This window comes from Mugil cephalus, chromosome 6, assembly GCF_022458985.1.
Source record: "Mugil cephalus isolate CIBA_MC_2020 chromosome 6, CIBA_Mcephalus_1.1, whole genome shotgun sequence".
In the NCBI taxonomy this organism is placed as follows: Eukaryota; Metazoa; Chordata; class Actinopteri; order Mugiliformes; family Mugilidae; genus Mugil; species Mugil cephalus.
In genome coordinates this window covers 8,559,935-8,584,505 of record NC_061775.1, presented here as the reverse complement: position 1 = coordinate 8,584,505, position 24,571 = coordinate 8,559,935, and the positions used below count along the sequence as shown (strand labels likewise).

The following is a 24,571-nucleotide window of genomic DNA, read 5'->3' as shown; positions in this document are numbered from 1 at the left end:
TAATATATTAATGGCGGAAGCCTGTTAAATATTGATTAAAAGAGATTATTAAATTATTCTTCAAGATTTATTTTCCGTCTAATCTTCAATGGAGGACATGGTAGTAAGTTTTTAGAAAAAGGTTAACCAAAGTGAAATCCCATGAATATAAATAGAGTCATGACGATTCCTTTCCCCCTGATTTCGACACTCTTGTGTACTAATGATATCATTTTGTTTGTGTCTATGTACTCATACTTCTGTGAACTGCAGGTGAAGTCTGGTAGGTTGAATACGATGAAGATCGCCGATGAAAGGAAGTGCCCACGGTCCTGGAGGAAAGTTTTTCGGTACTCTGTTCTTCAAAATATCAGCCAAAAGTAGAAAAATACCAAAAAATATTAAGACACTCCTGACGTCGATCCAATCCAAGCCGAGGATGTAGAATATCTCTTCCATTTCTTTGCCTTAACAGCGCTGCCTACTTCAAACAAAGGTCTGTCGGTGAATTGTTGTCTTCTTACCCAGTTAGAAAAGATTGCGTTGTTGACTGAAGGTTGTGTGCCAGACCTTCAAAATAAGAGTGCATTAATTTTGTAGGACTCCCTGGTTCGTTGTTGCACCACTAAAGGTCAACTGTACATTTGATTAGCTGATCATCTAGACATTATTAGTTTTAAGTCATTACGAATAACATATGTCCTGAAATGCAACACACGGGCAGTCAGTGTACAACTAGAAGTGTTGTTCCTTGTGTCAACAGGTCATTTGTGTTATGTAACATTACCTCTTTTTTTTTTTCTAAAGTATAGAGTCCGAAGTATCTCCTTTGTCCTTGTAACGCCGCACTATGAACCATCACCTTACCGTGGTTTATCCTAGGGGCTATGCTGTTCGGGATATTTTGACAAAGAACGGTTCAGGAGACTTATGCCAGTTTGTTTAGATGTTTACGCTATCATTAAACTAAATATAAACGGATCAAACCGACCCTCGATCATTTTACAGGCGGCAACTCGGGAGCTGCTGACATTAACTGGAGCTATTGGGTGGTGGAAGGAATGGCTTTATAACCTTTAAACCTCAGCTCGAGGAGGACCAGCTCTTTACCCTCGCTAGGGTGCCTTAGGGGTTCGCCTAACCACTCCGTATGTGTTTAGTGGATTTGGAGATTGCTTATGACCGCGATCCCAGAGCTGCATGAAGGGGGCCCCTAGAGGCATCCTGTGGGAGTGCTCCGGGGCTTTGGGGTTGATGCCCCTTGCTAAGTGTCATTCAGTCCCTGTACAAAGGAGCGCGACTTTGGTCCGTGTCGCCAGCTGTAAGTCGGATCTGTTCCCAGTGAGAGTTGGACTCCACCAGGTCTGCCCTTTATCACCGGTTCCGTTGACAACTTTTATGGACCAGGGTGACCGAATGAATATTGTATCCAATGTAAAGTGAGTGTCTTTGATAAAGCGCTATATAAAACCAATGGATTACGATAATGCAGGAGTATGAGCAATTTCTACATTACCTTATGAACGGCACCAGAAAGGCTCAAAATGTAATAAGTTATTACATTATGCGCTCATGATTTTATTACATTATGAGCCGATTATTACATTATGAGTTGCTGCACAGCCCTATGTTGTTTTGATAGTCCTAATGTTTTTTCTACTTAAGTATTCATTTTAGTGGTTTATTACATAATGTAAATTATTACATTTTGTTCATAAAAAAGTGCAACACCCGCGATATGTAATAACTGATGCAAAATGTAATAACTTATTACAAAATGTGGCAGATTATTACAAAATGCGGCGTTATTACATAATGACGTGAAAATGTATTACATAATAATATAATGCGGTATTATTACATAATGCGACTTTACAGTCCTTGTTGAAACACTGCTACAGTTGCTCTCACATGTTTATGCTCATAAGACAATTTAGAAAGTCCATACAATCAAAAATTGCACAAAATTATGAAGAAACTCTTCCAAAACCCCTTGTAAAGAACCATAGTTTGAGAGCTGCAGGAAACTTGATTAAAAAAACAACTATCTGAAGTCTTTGTCGAATATTTGCTCTCTATAAAGGACTAATAAAAACTTATTTTTAAATTTAGTTCAAATCCATTGAATTTATATTGCGTCAAGAAGTCCATTGCGTTAACATTAAAAAATTGTTTCAATAAGTGTTAACAGAGGCAGCTGACTCAGGAGTACGTCCCGGGCCGGGGGCGCAACTACCTACTTTCTGAGGGGTATGCAGACACATTCCCATGGCTGGGAATAATTCGTGAGGCTTGTATTCAACAGTTTTTATTTTGAAGCAAGTCATTAAATGCAAAATGTATTATCTGCAGTTTCAACTGGAACTGGTGACAAGGTTTCATACTGCAAAAAAACAACAACAAAACAGCACAGCAGGTGATCTACAATCAAAAACAAAAAATAAGTCCAAGTTACATGTAGTGTCACCCACTACTTAACAATTATTACTTAATGTAAATGTTACCACTAAATTGTTACATACTGTGCCTTTGCACTCGCCCATTTGTCAAGAATGTTATCAAATGAAATGGACCGTGCCACAGTATTTTCAATAGAGATCACTGCTAACTAGGTCAAGCGATCATTGTTCATACTTGAACAAAGGTATGTTTTGATAAGCTACATCAGATGACAACAAGATTGAAATGAAAACACTCGCGAGCTAGTGGGGGGCAATAACGTGCCTCTGTTAATGATCATATCATTTACACAAACACAAAAGCTCTTAAATGAAGAAAACGCCAACAATTATTTTTCCCCCATCACTTTGGCGCCCCCTCTGGTGCAGCGGCCCTATGCGCCACATATAGCGCATACCCACTTTTGATAAAAGTAAGCTTAAGCATGAGGACAGGCAGCAAACTAATGATATTTACTCCAGGATACAAGATGGTCAAAGAGGTTCTTCCATGAATGTACATTTAGCTCCAGATGTTTTGGAAACTGACACAGTTTTTGGTTATTTTACCTATTTACCTTAACATTCAAGCTAATTTGAAGGGAAGAACAAATATGTCAAATTAAATTATTTCATGAAATTATTACATGATTATCATGATGCATTCCAACAAAACTGTGATGGTGATTCACTGAGCGAAAACAAATGTTTTTCTGTCTGACTTTATCGTGGCACGGCACAGACACGGTAAGGTTTAGCATAACGAATGGCTCCCATGATGTACTCCAGACTGGGCTGCACTCCAGGGGGTGCAGAGAATGAAAACCTCTGTAGGAGGGATGTGAAGAACAAGAACAACTCCATCCTGGCCAGATGCTCACCGAGACACACACGCTTACCTGAGAACACACAACACAACAGACGAGTTTGACCAAGACACCTTATGAGATATTCAGATATAGTTTTGTAAAGTTATAGTAAATACAGGGACTGAATATGGCCGAACAGTTTTTCAGACATGCATGTTCTCCTTGTGTCTGCGTGGCTTCTCTCTGGGTACTGGGTACAGCTTCCTCCCATCATCCAAAGACATGCTTGTTAGGTTGACTGGTGATTATTCTAATTGGCCCTAAGTGTGATTGTGAATGGTTGTCTGTCTCTCTGTATTGGCCCTGCAATAGACTGCAGACCTGTCCAGGGTGTATCCCGCCTCTCACAAGATGGCGGTTGGCATAGTCTTCAGCAACCCTGCGACCCTCCAGAGGACAAGCGGTTTCAGAAGCTGAGTTTGTCACACACACATCATGTTTTTCCTAATTGTAAACCTCTGGACTACAGTGCTGTGTTCCATTCAATTAATCAGTGTCTTTAGTACAAGACCTGCACCAGAGAACTTGACAGGAATGCGTCCACAGCCATCGGTCCACAATGTTTATCTTGTAGCACTGTCCAGTGCCATATCTTCTTAGTATCTTCCTGTCATTTTGTCTATTTAAAGCTTCAGCTAAAACAACATGCAACTAAGTAATGATGGACTAACCTGCAGAAAATGGAAGGAAGGCCTCTCTCTTCCTAAATTTACCATCCTGGTCCAGAAAGTGTTGAGGGTTGAAGGAGTTTGGAGTTTCCCACATTGACACATCATGGAGGACAGAGTGCAGTGTAGCCAGGATTATTGTTCCCTGAAGAAACACCAGCAGTGGTTAAATGAGTTAATGACGTATTGTTTTTTCATATTTGTTATTGAGGCTGATGTTCCACGGTTTCCTCAGCTTTCGCCTTGTCAAGAGTGAATTTGGGGAAGCAAAGTTAATCTTTCAATCCCGAGGGGGTCCTTAGTAGTTATTCATGTAATAATGGACTGTTGTTTCTCTTTACTTAGTTGAGTGGCTCTTGTCATAATATGGATTAGAACTGCAGTCAAACAGGGTTATTCACTGCACATAACTGTGGACCAACCCTATCTCTGCACAACACAACTGATGGTGACAAACACATCAAGAAGGAAAAATAATGATAATAATAATCTTCTAATTCACTGTTGACAAGACCCACCTGTTAATTGACAACCATTCCACATAACTACCTCAAGAAACCCATTCAGAGAATACTGAAAGTGTGCAAGGCTGTCATCAAAGCAAAAGGACTATACAGTTCATAAAAGTAGTCAGTTGTTTTCTTTGTCGCCCGTCATGAGTCAAACCAAAGTTCATTCTAATTGGTACAGCAGCCTGTTTTTTTCACTTTAGAGGCCTTTGTTGTGGTGACTGCATGATGATTTGGTACCTCAGTTCTCAGAGACCCAAACAGTGTCTGACGTGGCACATAAACAGTAGGTAATAGTAGAATAATTATGAAGTAATAAAGAAATATTAAGCATTACCTTAGTGAACACATAATAAATAATGATACTCTAAATAAGGTGTCTTTGTTCTGGATTGTAAAGTATTTACTGTGGATTGTGTACCTTTGGGATTGTGTACTTATCCACTGTAGTGTCATTGTTTGTCATGTGAAACACATTGAGGGGGACGATGTTGCCCATCCTCTGTATCTCATGGATGACTGCATCAGTGTAGGGCAGGTTTTCTCTGTCAGACATACACGGCTGTCTGGACGAACCAATCACAGCATCAATCTCAGCCTGGACTCTCTCTGCACACAGTGGAAACGGGAAACATGTGAGTCTGGGGGACACATAAATAACTGAGGGGAAATTATACACTCCACACATTTAGTCTCAGACTAGCCCTATCCTGTGAGAGACCTCTGACAATATCTGGATATTACTCAAACACACCTTGTATGTCAGGGTAGTTAATCATGTATAGCAGCGCCCAGTGTAAAGTAGTGGTAGTAGTTTCAGTTCCAGCACCAAACAAGTCCAGAGTCGAACAACACAGATTTTTGAGATCAAACCCAGACTCTTTGTCCTCTTTCTGTCAGTGACACACAAGAGACAGTTGACATACAGTACTTTATATGAAATGCAAGGACACAAAAGACACATTAAAACACTCACCTGTCCATTTCTATGAGGAAGGAGTCAATGTAGTCTCTTGGTGATGATGGGTCAAGGGTGTCTTTGTGTTCTTTGATCTTGATTTCTATGAAATCAACTATTTGCTGTAGACAAGTGATTACCTTCTTATGAGGTCCAGGAAACCACTTCATCAGCCAGGGGACTGTGTTGTAAATCTAAAGTAAAGCAACAGTTTAATTTGCTGCTCTGCAATATTTCTACATTGCATCTTTGTTTAATACTGCATCTTGCTTAGAAAGGAGGCTCACCTGTACCCACAAACCTTCCTGCAGACGCACCATCTCATTGAACGTCTCCAGAATATACTGGTACTGCTTGTCATTATATTCATATCGATTCCCAAACACCAAACAGCAGATGATGTTGGACACAGCATTATTTATCAGATGCTGGGCATTAAATGGTTTGCCTGTGAAGGAAAGAGAGAAATTTGCAAACATGATCCAATATTACCATGTGCACATGATATGATGCACTAATCTGTTGTATGCTGGGTTGTAAAGTTACAGAGCAAAAAAATGACATGTACAACAGAATAAAATTATTGTGTCACAGTAAAAAAAAATCATGGTTTTCTGTGCCTTGTTGGTCTGCAAAAGCCTCTGTGAGGTACTGGCACTCCTGCTGGATGTATCTCTCCATGGTCTTCTTTCCCAGACCAAAGTTTCTGAGTGTATGAAGAGCAAATCTCCTCTGCTGCTTCCACAGATAGCCATTTGACATCACAAGACCTTTCAGAAAGACAAAACTCAATTAGCCCTGGATTATCAGGAGTTTGATTTTTCTGGTATTATTATTATTAATAATACTATTATTATTGTTAATACAAGCTAGAAACATTAGATACAAAATGCAATAAATTACCTTTATTCTTAAACATCACTTCAAACAATGGAATATTGGGACGATCTGCAAAGTCTTCTCCTCGTTCGACCAGGGCTTCTTTCACAAACTTGTAGCCACTGATGACCACAATCCTTCCACCAAAGAGGCGAAGGCTGAAAACGTTTCCATATTTCTGTGCAAACTGAACATACACAGCAGACTGGTGTTATGGTGCTACACTGGAGTGACATTCACTGCCAGTCAAAAGTTTGGAACCACCTTCTCATTCAATGTCACTGTTTCTGCCATCAGACATGATTTCAGTACTGTATCCAAAATATCTTTAAAAAAATAAAATGATAAATGTCTCCTCGTCAGTCTGGTGAAGGGTTCAGTGACAGTGATAGGTTATTGAACCCTGGTCATTAGACCTCCATAAAAACTTCCTGCCAAACCCGAATACAGTATATAAAATGATGTAATGTATTAATGGTGGAAGACTTAGAGACATGTTAAATATTTATTAAAATAGATAATTAAATGATTTTCTTCATGCCAGGATTATTCCTCCAGACGTATTTATTTTCCGTCTAATCTTCAATGGAGGACACGATAATGTTTAGAAAAAGATTAAAACGAAACTAAATCGAAATCCCGTGAATACAAATAGGGTCATGAAGATTCCTTTCCCCTGATTTAGACACTCTTGTGTACTAATGATATCATTTTGTTTGTATGTATGTACTCATACTTCTGTGAACTGCAGGTGAAGTCTGGTAGGTTGAATACGATGAAGATCGCCGATGAAAGGAAGTGCCCACGGTCCAGGAGGAAAGTTTTTCGGTGCTCTGTTCTTCAAAACATCAGCCAAAAGTAGAAAAACACCAAAAAATATTAAGACACTCCTGACGTCGATCCAATCCAAGCCGAGGATGTAGAATATCTCTTCCATTTCTTTGCCTTAACAGCGCTGCCTACTTCAAACAAAGGTCTGTCGGTGAAATGTTGTCTTATTACCCAGTTAGAAAAGATTGCGTTGTTGACTGAAGGTTGTGTGCCAGACCTTCAAAATAAGAGTATATTAATTTTGTAGGACTCCCTGGTTCGTTGTTGCACCACTAAAGGTCAACTGTACATTTGATTAGCTGATCATCTAGACATTATTAGTTTTAAGTCATTACGAATAACATATGTCCTGAAATGCAACACACGGGCAGTCAGTGTACAACTAGAAGTGTTGTTCCTTGTGTCAACAGGTCATTTGTGTTATGTAACATTGCCTCTTTTTTTTCTAAAGTATAAAGTCTGAAGTATCTCCTTTGTCCTTGTAACGCGGCATTATGAACCATCACCTTACCGTGGTTTATCCTAGGGGCTATGCTGTTCGGGATATTTTGACAAAGAACGGTTCAGGAGACTTATGCCAGTTTGTTTAGATGTTTACGCTATCATTAAACTAAATATAAACGGATCAAACCGACCCTCGATCATTTTACAGGCGGCAACTCGGGAGCTGCTGACATTAACTGGAGCTATTGGGTGGTGGAAGGAATGGCTTTATAACCTTTAAACCTCAGCTCGAGGAGGACCAGCTCTTTACCCTCGCTAGGGTGCCTTAGGGGTTCGCCTAACCACTCCGTATGTGTTTAGTGGATTTGGAGATTGCTTATGACCGCGATCCCAGAGCTGCATGAAGGGGGCCCCTAGAGGCATCCTGTGGGAGTGCTCCGGGGCTTTGGGGTTGATGCCCCTTGCTAAGTGTCATTCAGTCCCTGTACAAAGGAGCGCGACTTTGGTCCGTGTCGCCAGCTGTAAGTCGGATCTGTTCCCAGTGAGAGTTGGACTCCACCAGGTCTGCCCTTTATCACCGGTTCCGTTGACAACTTTTATGGACCAGGGTGACCGAATGAATATTGTATCCAATGTAAAGTGAGTGTCTTTGATAAAGCGCTATATAAAACCAATGGATTACGATAATGCAGGAGTATGAGCAATTTCTACATTACCTTATGAACGGCACCAGAAAGGCTCAAAATGTAATAAGTTATTACATTATGCGCTCATGATTTTATTACATTATGAGCCGATTATTACATTATGAGTTGCTGCACAGCCCTATGTTGTTTTGATAGTCCTAATGTTTTTTCTACTTAAGTATTCATTTTAGTGGTTTATTACATAATGTAAATTATTACATTTTGTTCATAAAAAAGTGCAACACCCGCGATATGTAATAACTGATGCAAAATGTAATAACTTATTACAAAATGTGGCAGATTATTACAAAATGCGGCGTTATTACATAATGACGTGAAAATGTATTACATAATAATATAATGCGGTATTATTACATAATGCGACTTTACAGTCCTTGTTGAAACACTGCTACAGTTGCTCTCACATGTTTATGCTCATAAGACAATTTAGAAAGTCCATACAATCAAAAATTGCACAAAATTATGAAGAAACTCTTCCAAAACCCCTTGTAAAGAACCATAGTTTGAGAGCTGCAGGAAACTTGATTAAAAAAACAACTATCTGAAGTCTTTGTCGAATATTTGCTCTCTATAAAGGACTAATAAAAACTTATTTTTAAATTTAGTTCAAATCCATTGAATTTATATTGCGTCAAGAAGTCCATTGCGTTAACATTAAAAAATTGTTTCAATAAGTGTTAACAGAGGCAGCTGACTCAGGAGTACGTCCCGGGCCGGGGGCGCAACTACCTACTTTCTGAGGGGTATGCAGACACATTCCCATGGCTGGGAATAATTCGTGAGGCTTGTATTCAACAGTTTTTATTTTGAAGCAAGTCATTAAATGCAAAATGTATTATCTGCAGTTTCAACTGGAACTGGTGACAAGGTTTCATACTGCAAAAAAACAACAACAAAACAGCACAGCAGGTGATCTACAATCAAAAACAAAAAATAAGTCCAAGTTACATGTAGTGTCACCCACTACTTAACAATTATTACTTAATGTAAATGTTACCACTAAATTGTTACATGTTGTGCCTTTGAACTCGCCCATTTGTCAAGAATGTTATCAAATGAAATGGACCGTGCCACAGTATTTTCAATAGAGATCACTGCTAACTAGGTCAAGCGATCATTGTTCATACTTGAACAAAGGTATGTTTTGATAAGCTACATCAGATGACAACAAGATTGAAATGAAAACACTCGCGACCTAGTGGGGGGCAATAACGTGCCTCTGTTATTGATCATATAATTTACACATTGACACAAACACAAAAGCTCTTAAATGAAGAAAACGCCAACAATAATTTTTCCCCCATCACTTTGGCGCCCCCTCTGGTGCAGCGGCCCTATGCGCCACATATAGCGCATACCCACTTTTGATAAAAGTAAGCTTAAGCTTGAGGACAGGCAGCAAACTAATGATATTTACTCCAGGATACAAGATGGTCAAAGAGGTTCTTCCATGAATGTACATTTAGCTCCAGATGTTTTGGAAACTGACACAGTTTTTGGTTATTTTACCTATTTACCTTAACATTCAAGCTAATTTGAAGGGAAGAACAAATATGTCAAATTAAATTATTTCATGAAATTATTACATGATTATCATGATGCATTCCAACAAAACTGTGATGGTGATTCACTGAGCGAAAACAAATGTTTTTCTGTCTGACTTTATCGTGGCACGGCACAGACACGGTAAGGTTTAGCATAACGAATGGCTCCCATGATGTACTCCAGACTGGGCTGCACTCCAGGGGTGCAGAGAATGAAAACCTCTGTAGGAGGGATGTGAAGAACAAGAACAACTCCATCCTGGCCAGATGCTCACCGAGACACACACGCTTACCTGAGAACACACAACACAACAGACGAGTTTGACCAAGACACCTTATGAGATATTCAGATATAGTTTTGTAAAGTTATAGTAAATACAGGGACTGAATATGGCCGAACAGTTTTTCAGACATGCATGTTCTCCTTGTGTCTGCGTGGCTTCTCTCTGGGTACTGGGTACAGCTTCCTCCCATCATCCAAAGACATGCTTGTTAGGTTGACTGGTGATTATTCTAAATTGGCCCTAAGTGTGATTGTGAATGGTTGTCTGTCTCTCTGTATTGGCCCTGCAATAGACTGCAGACCTGTCCAGGGTGTATCCCGCCTCTCACAAGATGGCGGTTGGCATAGTCTTCAGCAACCCTGCGACCCTCCAGAGGACAAGCGGTTTCAGAAGCTGAGTTTGTCACACACACACATCATGTTTTTCCTAATTGTAAACCTCTGGACTACAGTGCTGTGTTCCATTCAATTAATCAGTGTCTTTAGTACAAGACCTGCACCAGAGAACTTGACAGGAATGCGTCCACAGCCATGGGTCCACAATGTTTATCTTGTAGCACTGTCCAGTGCCATATCTTCTTAGTATCTTCCTGTCATTTTGTCTATTTAAAGCTTCAGCTAAAACAACATGCAACTAAGTAATGATGGACTAACCTGCAGAAAATGGAAGGAAGGCCTCTCTCTTCCTAAATTTACCATCCTGGTCCAGAAAGTGTTGAGGGTTGAAGGAGTTTGGAGTTTCCCACATTGACACATCATGGAGGACAGAGTGCAGTGTAGCCAGGATTATTGTTCCCTGAAGAAACACCAGCAGTGGTTAAATGAGTTAATGACGTATTGTTTTTTCATATTTGTTATTGAGGCTGATGTTCCACGGTTTCCTCAGCTTTCGCCTTGTCAAGAGTGAATTTGGGGAAGCAAAGTTAATCTTTCAATCCCGAGGGGGTCCTTAGTAGTTATTCATGTAATAATGGACTGTTGTTTCTCTTTACTTAGTTGAGTGGCTCTTGTCATAATATGGATTAGAACTGCAGTCACACAGGGTTATTCACTGCACATAACTGTGGACCAACCCTATCTCTGCACAACACAACTGATGGTGACAAACACATCAAGAAGGAAAAATAATGATAATAATAATCTTCTAATTCACTGTTGACAAGACCCACCTGTTAATTGACAACCATTCCACATAACTACCTCAAGAAACCCATTCAGAGAATACTGAAAGTGTGCAAGGCTGTCATCAAAGCAAAAGGACTATACAGTTCATAAAAGTAGTCAGTTGTTTTCTTTGTCGCCCGTCATGACTCAAACCAAAGTTCATTCTAATTGGTACAGCAGCCTGTTTTGTTCACTTTAGAGGCCTTTGTTGTGGTGACTGCATGATGATTTGGTACCTCAGTTCTCAGAGACCCAAACAGTGTCTGACGTGGCACATAAACAGTAGGTAATAGTAGAATAATTATGAAGTAATAAAGAAATATTAAGCATTACCTTAGTGAACACATAATAAATAATGATACTCTAAATAAGGTGTCTTTGTTCTGGATTGTAAAGTATTTACTGTGGATTGTGTACCTTTGGGATTGTGTACTTATCCACTGTAGTGTCATTGTTTGTCATGTGAAACACATTGAGGGGGATGATGTTGCCCATCCTCTGTATCTCATGGATGACTGCATCAGTGTAGGGCAGGTTTTCTCTGTCAGTCATACACGGCTGTCTGGACGAACCAATCACAGCATCAATCTCAGCCTGGACTCTCTCTGCACACAGTGGAAACAGGAAACATGTGAGTCTGGGGACACATAAATGCCTGAGGGGAAATTATACACTCCACACATTTAGTCTCAGACTAGCCCTATCCTGTGAGAGACCTCTGACAATATCTGGATATTACTCAAACACACCTTGTATGTCAGGGTAGTTAATCATGTATAGCAGCGCCCAGTGTAAAGTTGTGGTAGTAGTTTCAGTTCCAGCACCAAACAAGTCCAGAGTCGAACAACACAGATTTTTGAGATCAAACCCAGACTCTTTGTCCTCTTTCTGTCAGTGACACACAAGAGACAGTTGACATACAGTACTTTATATGAAATGCAAGGACACAAAAGACACATTAAAACACTCACCTGTCCCATTTCTATGAGGAAGGAGTCAATGTAGTCTCTTGGTGATGATGGGTCAAGGGTGTCTTTGTGTTCTTTGATCTTGATTTCTATGAAATCAACTATTTGCTGTAGACAAGTGATTACCTTCTTATGAGGTCCAGGAAACCACTTCATCAGCCAGGGGACTGTGTTGTAAATCTAAAGTAAAGCAACAGTTTAATTTGCTGCTCTGCAATATTTCTACATTGCATCTTTGTTTAATACTGCATCTTGCTTAGAAAGGAGGCTCACCTGTACCCACAAACCTTCCTGCAGACGCACCATCTCATTGAACGTCTCCAGAATATACTGGTACTGCTTGTCATTATATTCATATCGATTCCCAAACACCAAACAGCAGATGATGTTGGACACAGCATTATTTATCAGATGCTGGGCATTAAACGGTTTGCCTATGAAGGAAAGAGAGAAATTTGCAAACATGATCCAATATTACCATGTGCACATGATATGATGCACTAATCTGTTGTTGTATGCTGGGTTGTAAAGTTACAGAGCAAAAAAATGACATGTACAACAGAATAAAATTATTGTGTCACAGTAAAAAAAAAATCATGGTTTTCTGTGCCTTGTTGGTCTGCAAAAGCCTCTGTGAGGTACTGGCACTCCTGCTGGATGTATCTCTCCATGGTCTTCTTTCCCAGACCAAAGTTTCTGAGTGTATGAAGAGCAAATCTCCTCTGCTGCTTCCATAGATAGCCATTTGACATCACAAGACCTTTCAGAAAGACAAAACTCAATTAGCCCTGGATTATCAGGAGTTTGATTTTTCTGGTATTATTATTATTAATAATACTATTATTATTGTTAATACAAGCTAGAAACATTAGATACAAAATGCAGTAAATTACCATTATTCTTAAACATCACTTCAAACAATGGAATATTGGGACGATCTGCAAAGTCTTCTCCTCGTTCGACCAGGGCTTCTTTCACAAACTTGTAGCCACTGATGACCACAATCCTTCCACCAAAGAGCGAAGGCTGAAAACGTTTCCATATTTCTGTGCAAACTGAACATACACAGCAGACTGGTGTTATGGTGCTACACTGGAGTGACATTCACTGCCAGTCAAAAGTTTGGAACCACCTTCTCATTCAATGTCACTGTTTCTGCCATCAGACATGATTTCAGTACTGTATCCAAAATATCTTTAAAAAAATAAAATGATAAATGTCTCCTCGTCAGTCTGGTGAAGGGTTCAGTGACAGTGATAGGTTATTGAACCCTGGTCATTAGACCTCCATAAAAACTTCCTGCCAAACCCGAATACAGTATATAAAATGATGTAATGTATTAATGGTGGAAGACTTAGAGACATGTTAAATATTTATTAAAATAGATATTAAATGATTTTCTTCATGCCAGAATTATTTTCCAGACGTATTTATTTATTTTCCGTCTAATCTATAATGGAGGACATGGTAGTAAGTTTTTAGAAAAAGGTTAACTAAAACAAAATCCCGTGAATACAAATAGGGTCATGACGATTCCTTTCCCCCTGATTTAGACACTCTTGTGTACTAATGATATCATTTTTGTTTGTGTCTATGTACTCATACTTCTGTGAACTGCAGGTGAAGTCTGGTAGGTTGAATACGATGAAGATCGCCGATGAAAGGAAGTGCCCACGGTCCAGGAGGAAAGTTTTTCGGTGCTCTGTTCTTCAAAACATCAGCCAAAAGTAGAAAAACACCAAAAAATATTAAGACACTCCTGACGTCGATCCAATCCAAGCCGAGGATGTAGAATATCTCTTCCATTTCTTTGCCTTAACAGCGCTGCCTACTTCAAACAAAGGTCTGTCGGTGAAATGTTGTCTTATTACCCAGTTAGAAAAGATTGCGTTGTTGACTGAAGGTTGTATGCCAGACCTTCAAAATAAGAGTGCATTAATTTTGTAGGACTCCCTGGTTCGTTGTTGCACCACTAAAGGTCAACTGTACATTTGATTAGCTGATCATCTAGACATTATTAGTTTTAAGTCATTACGAATAACATATGTCCTGAAATGCAACACACGGGCAGTCAGTGTACAACTAGAAGTGTTGTTCCTTGTGTCAACAGGTCATTTGTGTTATGTAACATTGCCTCTTTTTTTTTTCTAAAGTATAGAGTCCGAAGTATCTCCTTTGTCCTTGTAACGCCGCACTATGAACCATCACCTTACCGTGGTTTATCCTAGGGGCTATGCTGTTCGGGATATTTTGACAAAGAACGGTTCAGGAGACTTATGCCAGTTTGTTTAGATGTTTACGCTATCATTAAACTAAATATAAACGGATCAAACCGACCCTCGATCATTTTACAGGCGGCAACTCGGGAGCTGCTGACATTAACTGGAGCTATTGGGTGGTGGAAGGAATGGCTTTATAACCTTTAAACCTCAGCTCGAGGAGGACCAGCTCTTTACCCTCGCTAGGGTGCCTTAGGGGTTCGCCTAACCACTCCGTATGTGTTTAGTGGATTTGGAGATTGCTTATGACCGCGATCCCAGAGCAGCATGAAGGGGGCCCCTAGAGGCATCCTGTGGGAGTGCTCCGGGGCTTTGGGGTTGATGCCCCTTGCTAAGTGTCATTCAGTCCCTGTACAAAGGAGCGCGACTTTGGTCCGTGTCGCCAGCTGTAAGTCGGATCTGTTCCCAGTGAGAGTTGGACTCCACCAGGTCTGCCCTTTATCACCGGTTCCGTTGACAACTTTTATGGACCAGGGTGACCGAATGAATATTGTATCCAATGTAAAGTGAGTGTCTTTGATAAAGCGCTATATAAAACCAATGGAGTACGATAATGCAGGAGTATGAGCAATTTCTACATTACCTTATGAACGGCACCAGAAAGACTCAAAATGTAATAAGTTATTACATTATGCGCTCATGATTTTATTACATTATGAGCCGATTATTACATTATGAGTTGCTGCACAGCCCTATGTTGTTTTGATAGTCCTAATGTTTTTTCTACTTAAGTATTCATTTTAGTGGTTTATTACATAATGTAAATTATTACATTTTGTTCATAAAAAAGTGCAACACCCGCGATATGTAATAACTGATGCAAAATGTAATAACTTATTACAAAATGTGGCAGATTATTACAAAATGCGGCGTTATTACATAATGACGTGAAAATGTATTACATAATAATATAATGCGGTATTATTACATAATGCGGCTTTACAGTCCTTGTTGAAACACTGCTACAGTTGCTCTCACATGTTTATGCTCATAAGACAATTTAGAAAGTCCATACAATCAAAAATTGCACAAAATTATGAAGAAACTCTTCCAAAACCCCTTGTAAAGAACCATAGTTTGAGAGCTGCAGGAAACTCGATTAAAAAAACAACTATCTGAAGTCTTTGTCGAATATTTGCTCTCTATAAAGGACTAATAAAAACTTATTTTTAAATTTAGTTCAACTCCATTGAATTTATATTGCGTCAAGAAGTCCATTGCGTTAACATTACTACAAATTGTCTCAATAAGTGTTAACAGAGGCAGCTGACTCAGGAGTACGTCCCGGGCCGGGGGCGCAACTACTTACTTTCTGAGGGGTATGCAGACACATTCCCATGGCTGGGAATAATTCTTGAGGCTTCAACAGTACTCAACAGTTTTTATTTTGAAGCAAGTCATTAAATGCAAAATGTATTATTTGCAGCTCAAATTGGGACTGGTGACAAGGTTTCATACTGCAAAAAAAAAAAAAAAAAAAAACAGAGAGAGAGAGAGAGAGAGAGAGGCATAGAGAAAAACTGAAAAACAAACAAACAAACAAAAGAACAAAACAACAAAACAGCACAGCAGAGGCCTGTATCACGAAGCGAGCTCAATTTATTCGGCTTTACTCCAACTTATCCAGTTGAACTTATCCAGAACAGTGACGATCTGGATAAGCGGCATCACGACGCTGGTTATCAACTCGCTAACTCAATCCAGGTTTATCTTGCTGTGAATCGGTGAACGCGCACGTATAAGGGCGATTCCAAGGCAGCGGACCAATCACAATTATAAGCGCTGATCCGCCAGCAAAAAGGAGCAAAGACTGATTCTTCCCAGATATGAAGAAGAAAAAGCAAATCTCACTCGAAATCTCGAAAAGTCAAACGCCGCGGCTGCATGGAAGAGACGCCATTAGCCATAGTGAAGGATCGCAGATTGCATAAATGCGCAAATTACACATCAGTGGCTAATTTAGTTTACATTTAACGAAGCCACGAAACGCAATCACTGCGATAGACAGATGAATCGCGAGTATGACAATTAGTGTCATTCTCTCAGATGTAAACCCTCTGGAGTAAAAAGAACGTGGGAGCAGATACAAACCAAGCACACACAAAAAAAACATCGTTTCATCTGTTGAGTTGGATTTCTTAATTCTATAATGTTATGTGAGCTACAATAAAGCCGGAAGCTGATGCCACAATTACATCATATCAATACATCAAGTTTTTGGCCTGAATGAAATTATCCTGATTTTGAGCCGCGTTTGAGCTTAGCGGGGACATATGGATAAAATATACTTTTCTTTGCGTGATTATCTCCTGGAAGATGCGTTCACGCCACAACGCTCTTCTCGCGATTTTAACTCCAATCGCAATCGGGTCTTCAATGAAAGGGCACGTGATTCTTTCCCGAACAGCTGATTGGCCGGTGGGTGGAGCCTTTAATCGGATTCAGTTAAATCCTGACAGTTATCCTGACCCGAAGCAGGTTTGCCATTCAGAGTAAGTTTCCATGGTAACATGGCTCGATAAGAAATAATCCAGCTTCGTGATACCGGAAACCCAGGGTTAACCCTGAAGTTACCTCGCTAAACCCGTAATCCTGCTTCGTGATACAGGCCTCAGGTGATCTACAATCAAAAACAAAAAATAAGTCCAAGTTACAAGTAGTGTCACCCACTACTTAACAGTTAGCATTTAATGTAAATGTTACCACTAAATTGTTACATGTTGTGCCTTTGCACTCGCCCATTTGTCAAGAATGTTATCAAATGAAATGGACCGTGCCACAGTATTTTCAATAGAGATCACTGCTAACTGGGTCAAGCGATCATTGTTCATACTTGAACAAAGGAATGTTTTGATAAGCTACATCAGATGACAACAAGATTGAAATGAAAACACTCGCGACCTAGTGGGGGGCAATAACGTGCCTCTGTTATTGATCATATCATTTACACATTGACACAAACACAAAAGCTCTTAAATGAAGAAAACGCCAACAATAATTTTTCCCCCATCACTTTGGCGCCCCCTCTGGTGCAGCGGCCCTATGCGCCACATATAGCGCATACCCACTTTTGATAAAAGTAAGCTTAAGCATGAGGACAGGCAGCAAACTAATGATATTTACTCCAGGATACAAGATGGTCAAAGAGGTTCTTCCATGAATGTACATTTAGCTCCAGATGTTTTGGAAACTGACACAGTTTTTGGTTATTTTACCTATTTACCTTAACATTTAAGCTAATTTGAAGGGAAGAACAAATATGTCAAATTAAATTATTTCATTAAATTATTACATGATTATCAAGATGCATTCCAAGAAAACTGTGATGGTGATTCACTGAGCATAAAACATGATGTTTTTCTGTCTGACTTTATCGTGGCACAGCACAGACACGGTAAGGTTTAGGACAACGAAAGGCTCCCATGGTGTACTCCAGACTGGGCTGCACTCCAGGGGGTGCAGAGAATGAAAACCTCTGAAGGAGGGATGTGAAGAACAAGAACAACTCCATCCTGGCCAGATGCTCACCGAGACACACACGCTTACCTGAGAACACACAACACAACAGACGAGTTTGACCAAGACACCTTATGAGATATTCAGATATAGTTTTGTAAAGTTATAGTAAATACAGGGACTGAATATGGCCGAACAGTTTTTCAGACATGCATGTTCTCCTTGTGTCTGCGTGGCTTCTCTCTGGGTACTGGGTACAGCTTCCTCCCATCATCCAAAGACATGCTTGTTAGGTTGACTGGTGATTATTCTAAATTGGCCCTAAGTGTGATTGTGAATGGTTGTCTGTCTCTCTGTATTGGCCCTGCAATAGACTGCAGACCTGTCCAGGGTGTATCCCGCCTCTCACAAGATGGCGGTTGGCATAGTCTTCAGCAACCCTGCGACCCTCCAGAGGACAAGCGGTTTCAGAAGCTGAGTTTGTCACACACACATCATGTTTTTCCTAATTGTAAACCTCTGGACTACAGTGCTGTGTTCCATTCAATTAATCAGTGTCTTTAGTACAAGACCTGCACCAGAGAGCTTGACAGGAATGCGTCCACAGCCATCAGTCCACAATGTTTATCTTGTAGCACTGTCCAGTGCCATATCTTCTTAGTATCTTCCTGTCATTTTGTCTATTTAAAGCTTCAGCTCAAACAACATGCAACTAAGTAATGATGGACTAACCTGCAGAAAATGGAAGGAAGGCCTCTCTCTTCCTAAATTTACCATCCTGGTCCAGAAAGTGTTGAGGGTTGAAGGAGTTTGGAGTTTCCCACATTGACACATCATGGAGGACAGAGTGCAGTGTAGCCAGGATTATTGTTCCCTGAAGAAACACCAGCAGTGGTTAAATGAGTTAATGACGTATTGTTTTTTCATATTTGTTATTGAGGCTGACGTTCCACGGTTTCCTCAGCTTTAGCCTCGTCAAGAGTGAATTTGGGGAAACAAAGTTAATCTTTCAACACAACTGATGGTGTCAAACACATTAAGAAGGAAAAATAATGATAATAATAATCTTCTAATTCACTGTTGACAAGACCCACCTGTTAATTGACAACCATTCCACATAACTACCTCAAGAAACCCATTCAGAGAATACTGCAAGTGTGCAAGGCTGTCATCAAAGCAAAAGGACTATACAGTTCATAAAAGTAGTCAGTTGTTTTCTTTGTCGCCCGTCATGAGTCAAACCAAAGTTCATTCTAATTGGTACAGCAGCCTGTTTTGTTCACTTTAGAGGCCTTTGTTGTGGTGACTGCATGATGATTTGGTACCTCAGTTCTCAGAGACCCAAACAGTGTCTGACGTGGCACATAAACAGTAGGTAATAGTAGAATAATTATGAAGTAATAAAGAAATATTAAGCATTACCTTAGTGAACACATAATAAATAATGATTATTTAACTAAGGTGTCTTTGTTCTGGATTGTAAAGTATTTACTGTGGATTGTGTACCTTTGGGATTGTGTACTTATCCACTGTAGTGTCATTGTTTGTCATGTGAAACACATTGAGGGGGACGATGTTGCCCATCCTCTGTATCTCATGGATGACTGCATCAGTGTAGGGCAGGTTTTCTCTGTCAGTCATACACGGCTGTCTGGACGAACCAATCACAGCATCAATCTCAACCTGGACTCTCTCTGCACACAGTGGAAACAGGAAACATGTGAGTCTGGGGGACACATAAATGCCTGAGGGGAAATTATACACTCCACACATTTAGTCTCAGACTAGCCCTATCCTGTGAGAGACCTCTGACAATATCTGGATATTACTCAAACACACCTTGTATGTCAGGGTAGTTAATCATGTATAGCAGCGCCCAGTATAAAGTAGTGGTAGTAGTTTCAGTTCCAGCACCAAACAAGTCCAGAGTCGAACAACACAGATTTTTGAGATCAAACCCAGACTCTTTGTCCTCTTTCTGCCAGTGACACACAAGAGACAGTTGACATACAGTACTTTATATGAAATGCAAGGACACAACAGACACATTAAAACACTCACCTGTCCCATTTCTATGAGGAAGGAGTCAATGTAGTCTCTTGGTGATGATGGGTCAAGGGTGTCTTTGTGTTCTTTGATCCTGATTTTTACAAAGTCAATTAATTCTTGTATCAGACTGAATATCTTCTTATGAGGTCCAGGAAACCACTTCATCAGCCAGGGGACTGTGTTGTAAATCTAAAGTAAAGCAACAGTTTAATTTGCTGCTCTGCAATATTTCTACATTGCATCTTTGTTGAAATAGGATTATTGAGTACTGCATCTTGCTTAGAAAGGAGGCTCACCTGTACCGACAAACCTTCCTGCAGACGCACAATCTCGTTGAACATCTCCAGAATATACTTGTACTGCTTGTCATTATATTCATATCGATTCCCAAACACCAAACAGCAGATGATGTTGGACACAGCATTATTTATCAGATGCTGAACATTAAACGGTTTGCCTGTAAAAGGAAAGAGAGAAATTTGCAAACATGATCCAATATTACCATGTGCACATGATATGATGCACTAATCTGTTGTGGTATGCTGGGTTGTAAAGTTACAAGGTAAAGAAAATGACATGTACAACACAGAGTACAGAATAAAATTATTTTTTGTCACAGTAAAAATCATGGTTTTCTGTGCCTTGTTGGTCTGCAAAAGCCTCTGTGAGGTACTGGCACTCCTGCTGGATGTATCTCTCCATGGTCTTCTTTCCCAGACCAAAGTTTTTGAGTGTACGAAGAGCAAATCTCCTCTGCTGCTTCCATAGATAGCCATTTGACATCACAAGACCTTTCAGAAAGACAAAGCTCAATTAGCCCTGGATTATCAGGAGTTTGATTTTTCTGGTATTATTATTATTAATAATTCTATTATTATTGTATATACAAGCTAGAAACATTAGATACAAAATGCAATAAATTACCATTATTCGGAAACATCACCTCAAGCAGTGGAAACTTGGGACGATCTGCAAAGTCTTCTCCTCGTTCGACCAGGGCTTCTTTCACAAACTTGTAGCCATTGATGACCACAATCCTTCCACCAAAGAGGCGAAGGCTGAAAATGTTTCCATATTTCTGTGCAAACTGAACATACACAGCAGACTGTTGTTATGGTGCTACACTGGAGTGACATTCACTGCCAGTCAAAAGTTTGGAACCACCTTCTCATTCAATGTCACTGCACAATCCCGTGAACACAAATAGGGTCATGAAGATTCCTTTTCCCCTGATTTAGACACTGTTGTGTACTAATGATATCATTTTGTTTGTATGTATGTACTCATACTTCTGTGAACTGCAGGTGAAGTCTGGTAGGTTGAATACGATGAAGATCGCCGATGAAAGGAAGTGCCCTCGGTCCAGGAGGAAAGTTTTTCGGTGCTCTGTTCTTCAAAACATCAGCCAAAAGTAGAAAAATACCAAAAAATATTAAGACAGTCCTGACGTCGATCCAATCCAAGCCGAGGATGTAAAATATCTCTTCCATTTCTTTGCCTTCACAGAGCTGCCTACTTCAAACAAAGGTCTGTCGGTGAAATGTTGTCTTATTACCCAGTTAGGAAGATTGTGTTGTTGACTGAAGGTTGTATGCCAGACCTTCAAAATAAGAGTACATTAATTTTGTAGGAGGCCCTGGTTTGTTGTTGCACCACTAAAAGTCAACTGTAAATTTGATCAACTGATCATCTAAAAATTATTAGTTTTAAGTTATTAAGAATAACATATGTCCTGAAATGCAACACACGGGCAGTCGATGTACAACTGTTAAGAGTTCGTGTTCCTTGTGTTTTATTTCAGCAGTCAACAGGTCATTTGTGTTATGTAACACGCCTTCTTCTTCTTTTTTTTTATTAAGTACAAAGTCTGAAGGATCTCCTTTGTCCTTGTTGGAACACTGCTGCAAATGATAAAGTTGCTCCAAATATATGAACTTTCACTTTAAAGTTTACCAAAGGTTGCATCACATTTCCATTATGCCATCACAAAAAATGAAGAAAATCAACATGTTTCTGAGACACTTTGACTTGGTGAAATATAGCTTGAACGTCAGTCATCATGGTAACTGGTCCTTGCCTAAATCTCAGAAGAACACCAAAAAGGGAATTTGTAAGATCAGGACCTTGTAACAGCTGGCTGTTCAAAGATGTGCCTTTGAAACTTGCTTCACAGTTGAATACAACTCTCAATGTTTTCTTCTTAGGATGAAGGGCAGCCATTCTTCTCTGTATCACTTCCACTTCCTCTAAGTGAGCCGTTCACCACCCATCCCAATAGGGTTCAAACAGCATAGGGTCCATCATTACAGCTGTTAATGATTTCCCAAGGTTCCAAAAGCTTTGAGGCATTTGTGCCAATCAACAAATCCACTCCAACTTCAAGCTCGGGAACTTTAATCTTTTGCTGGTAAGGCCATCTTCTGAGATCTTTTTCTGTTACAATATTGTGTCTTCCAACCGGCATGGTTTGCTGAGTGCAAACCTCAGGTAAGTCTAGAAACCCGTTGTCATCATAACCAGCTACTTCCAACCCAGTCAGAACATGAGTCTTTACAGTATGTGCTTGTCCCATAGTTGGGAGGAAAATGTGTGTTTGGATACTGTTCACGTTCAGCTGTCTCATCAGGCGTTCTGTACAAAAGGTAACCGAGCTTCCTGGATCAAGGAAAGCGTAAGTTATCAAAGTTTTATTTCCATTCTTAACCTTCACTTGCACAGGAATAATTGAGAGAACACATTCCTGTTTACCGGCCCCATTACGAGCACCGTTCTGTTGAGGGACAACAGTGTTGTTCGGCTGTTCAAATGTTCTGAATTTTGCTGCCTTTCCTTTAGATGTAATAGTTTTTGTCTTGTAAGTTATCGAAGATAGGGTCAGAGAGAATTTTGATCTAATGTTCTAGAAAGTTGACCAAATCAGAGAACAAAACTCTACTTTCACATCCCAAACAAACAGCTGCTCTCCATCTTTTTTTGAATTTGTAGGTAAGTTTCATCACAAGCTGTTTCAAGTTTGATGGTACATTCATTTCTGTCATATACTGCTAACTTTTCATCATGTTACAACATCCTCTCAAAAACAACATGCAAGTTTGAAGAGAGCCAGCATCCTCTGCCTTTATTGGGGGCCAACTTAAAGCTTTTTACATGTAAGCTACCCCAATCTTCATTTCATCACCCGAGTGTTCCTTTAACAAATACTTGGTTCTGTTATAGCCTTGATCATTTGGCATGTGATAGCAGCTCCTGATCAGTTCTCTTGGCTGCCCCCTGGTGTACTGTTCTAAATGGTACAAGCTGCCCTGGAAATGTACTTTTCTTTCAACCCCCTGTTCAAATGCAATGATAAAAGGTCCAAACTGTAGAGGGCCCCACCATCAAATATTGGTATTGTTCTAGGTGGAAGAGATGCTGAGTGCTGTTGTTGAATCAGCTGAGCAGTGATTTCCGTTTGTCGCTGCGTTGTGTTGCCAATATTCTGAATTCCATTTTCATTTGTGCTTTGTGGAGTGATGCAAACATTGCTTGACCTGTGGTCTGGTAGTGGATTCAAGACATTTGTATTTCACCCCAGTGGCCCTTGAAAGGATTGCACCGGTTGTACTGAAGAGAGATTTTCTGTAAATTGTGTTTGTGCATACTTTCTTTCCTTAGATCGTGCATCACAAAGGTGTGAGGGGGGTTGCTGTAATGGTGGTTGTTGTAATGGTTCTGACTTTGGCCTTTGTGATATTTCTATGTTTGATTTTGTGGTCTTATTGAAATATGAGTTCAGTCGCTCGGATGGTGCTGAGTCACTGCTGCTTTCCCGTATGGCTAATTTAGCTGCAGCAGCAGCTAGTTGGGTTTCCATTTCCAGTTGTTCCTTTTGTCTTTTCAGTCTTTCCTGCTCAGCATGCAGTTTTTCCTGTTGAGTTTCTACTGCATGTTTCTTATCCAGAGCAGCCATGCGTTGAATTAGTGCTGCCTGATCAGCCTTGGCTCTTAGCATGCAGAACTTGTGATAGAGGATTTAGACTTAGATTCAGAGGAGGCCCTTGTTTTTTCCAGATGCTTTTCAGCATTTAACTGAATTTCATCCTCCTTTTCACAATGTTTTGGAGCATCCTGCAACCATTTATTTACATCGTACACAGCAAATTGAGAAGAGTTGAATTCTTAGTGTTAAACTAGACATACACTAGTAAAGTTAATTATACTCTGGGTAGAGTTTATCCATTATAACAATAGTCAACAGACAACACAGTCCAGTTTCCTTACATCGCTCAGGCTCAGTTTCTTTGTTCATGCAGTTTTATTGTCTGCTGTGCCTCCTTCACCTTTCTCTTCTGGCGAAGAGGGGGGAGTGTTGCAAGATCCATGGCCTCCTGATCCAAGCAGCAACCTCTTTCCAACAATGCCTTTTTCCTCCATCCAGGGCAAACAGTTCTTACTTGTGTGGTGACTATTCACAAAGAAAACTTATTAGTCTCCTGCAGATGGTGGCTTGAGAAGGATCTTAACTCGATTCCAGAAGAAAAGAAAATGAAGGTTTCAAAGTTGGTTT

The 24,571-nt window shown here is 40.0% G+C and overlaps 1 protein-coding gene and 2 pseudogenes across 1 annotated transcript; all 3 read right to left on the bottom strand.

The window, feature by feature from the left end:
- Positions 1-2,271: 2,271 nt before the first annotated feature.
- Positions 2,272-7,524, bottom strand: LOC125009307 (annotated as a pseudogene).
- Positions 7,525-9,067: 1,543 nt separating this feature from the next.
- On the bottom strand, positions 9,068-14,347 carry LOC125009305 (annotated as a pseudogene).
- Positions 14,348-15,884: 1,537 nt separating this feature from the next.
- On the bottom strand, positions 15,885-21,567 carry LOC125009832 (cytochrome P450 2J4-like). The gene is made up of 9 exons (XM_047588050.1): positions 21,315-21,567; positions 20,950-21,112; positions 20,667-20,816; positions 20,322-20,482; positions 20,038-20,214; positions 19,816-19,954; positions 19,483-19,670; positions 18,709-18,850; positions 15,885-18,066 (listed from the first exon to the last, which is right to left on the bottom strand). The coding sequence occupies exons 1-9, from the start codon at positions 21,513-21,515 to the stop codon at positions 17,891-17,893; spliced, it is 1,497 nt and encodes a 498-aa protein (XP_047444006.1). The 5' UTR covers positions 21,516-21,567; the 3' UTR covers positions 15,885-17,890.
- Positions 21,568-24,571: the final 3,004 nt, after the last annotated feature.

Coding starts and splice junctions, on each gene's coding strand:
- LOC125009832 (XM_047588050.1), bottom strand. CDS start 21,515: ATGGAAGAGATATTTTACATCCTCGGCTTGGATTGGATCGACGTCAGG. Junction 20,817..20,949: donor GGTGATGTTTCCGAATAATG/GTAATTTATTGC, acceptor TCTTTCTGAAAG/GTCTTGTGATGTCAAATGGC. Junction 19,955..20,037: donor TCCTCATAGAAATGGGACAG/GTGAGTGTTTTA, acceptor TGTCACTGGCAG/AAAGAGGACAAAGAGTCTGG.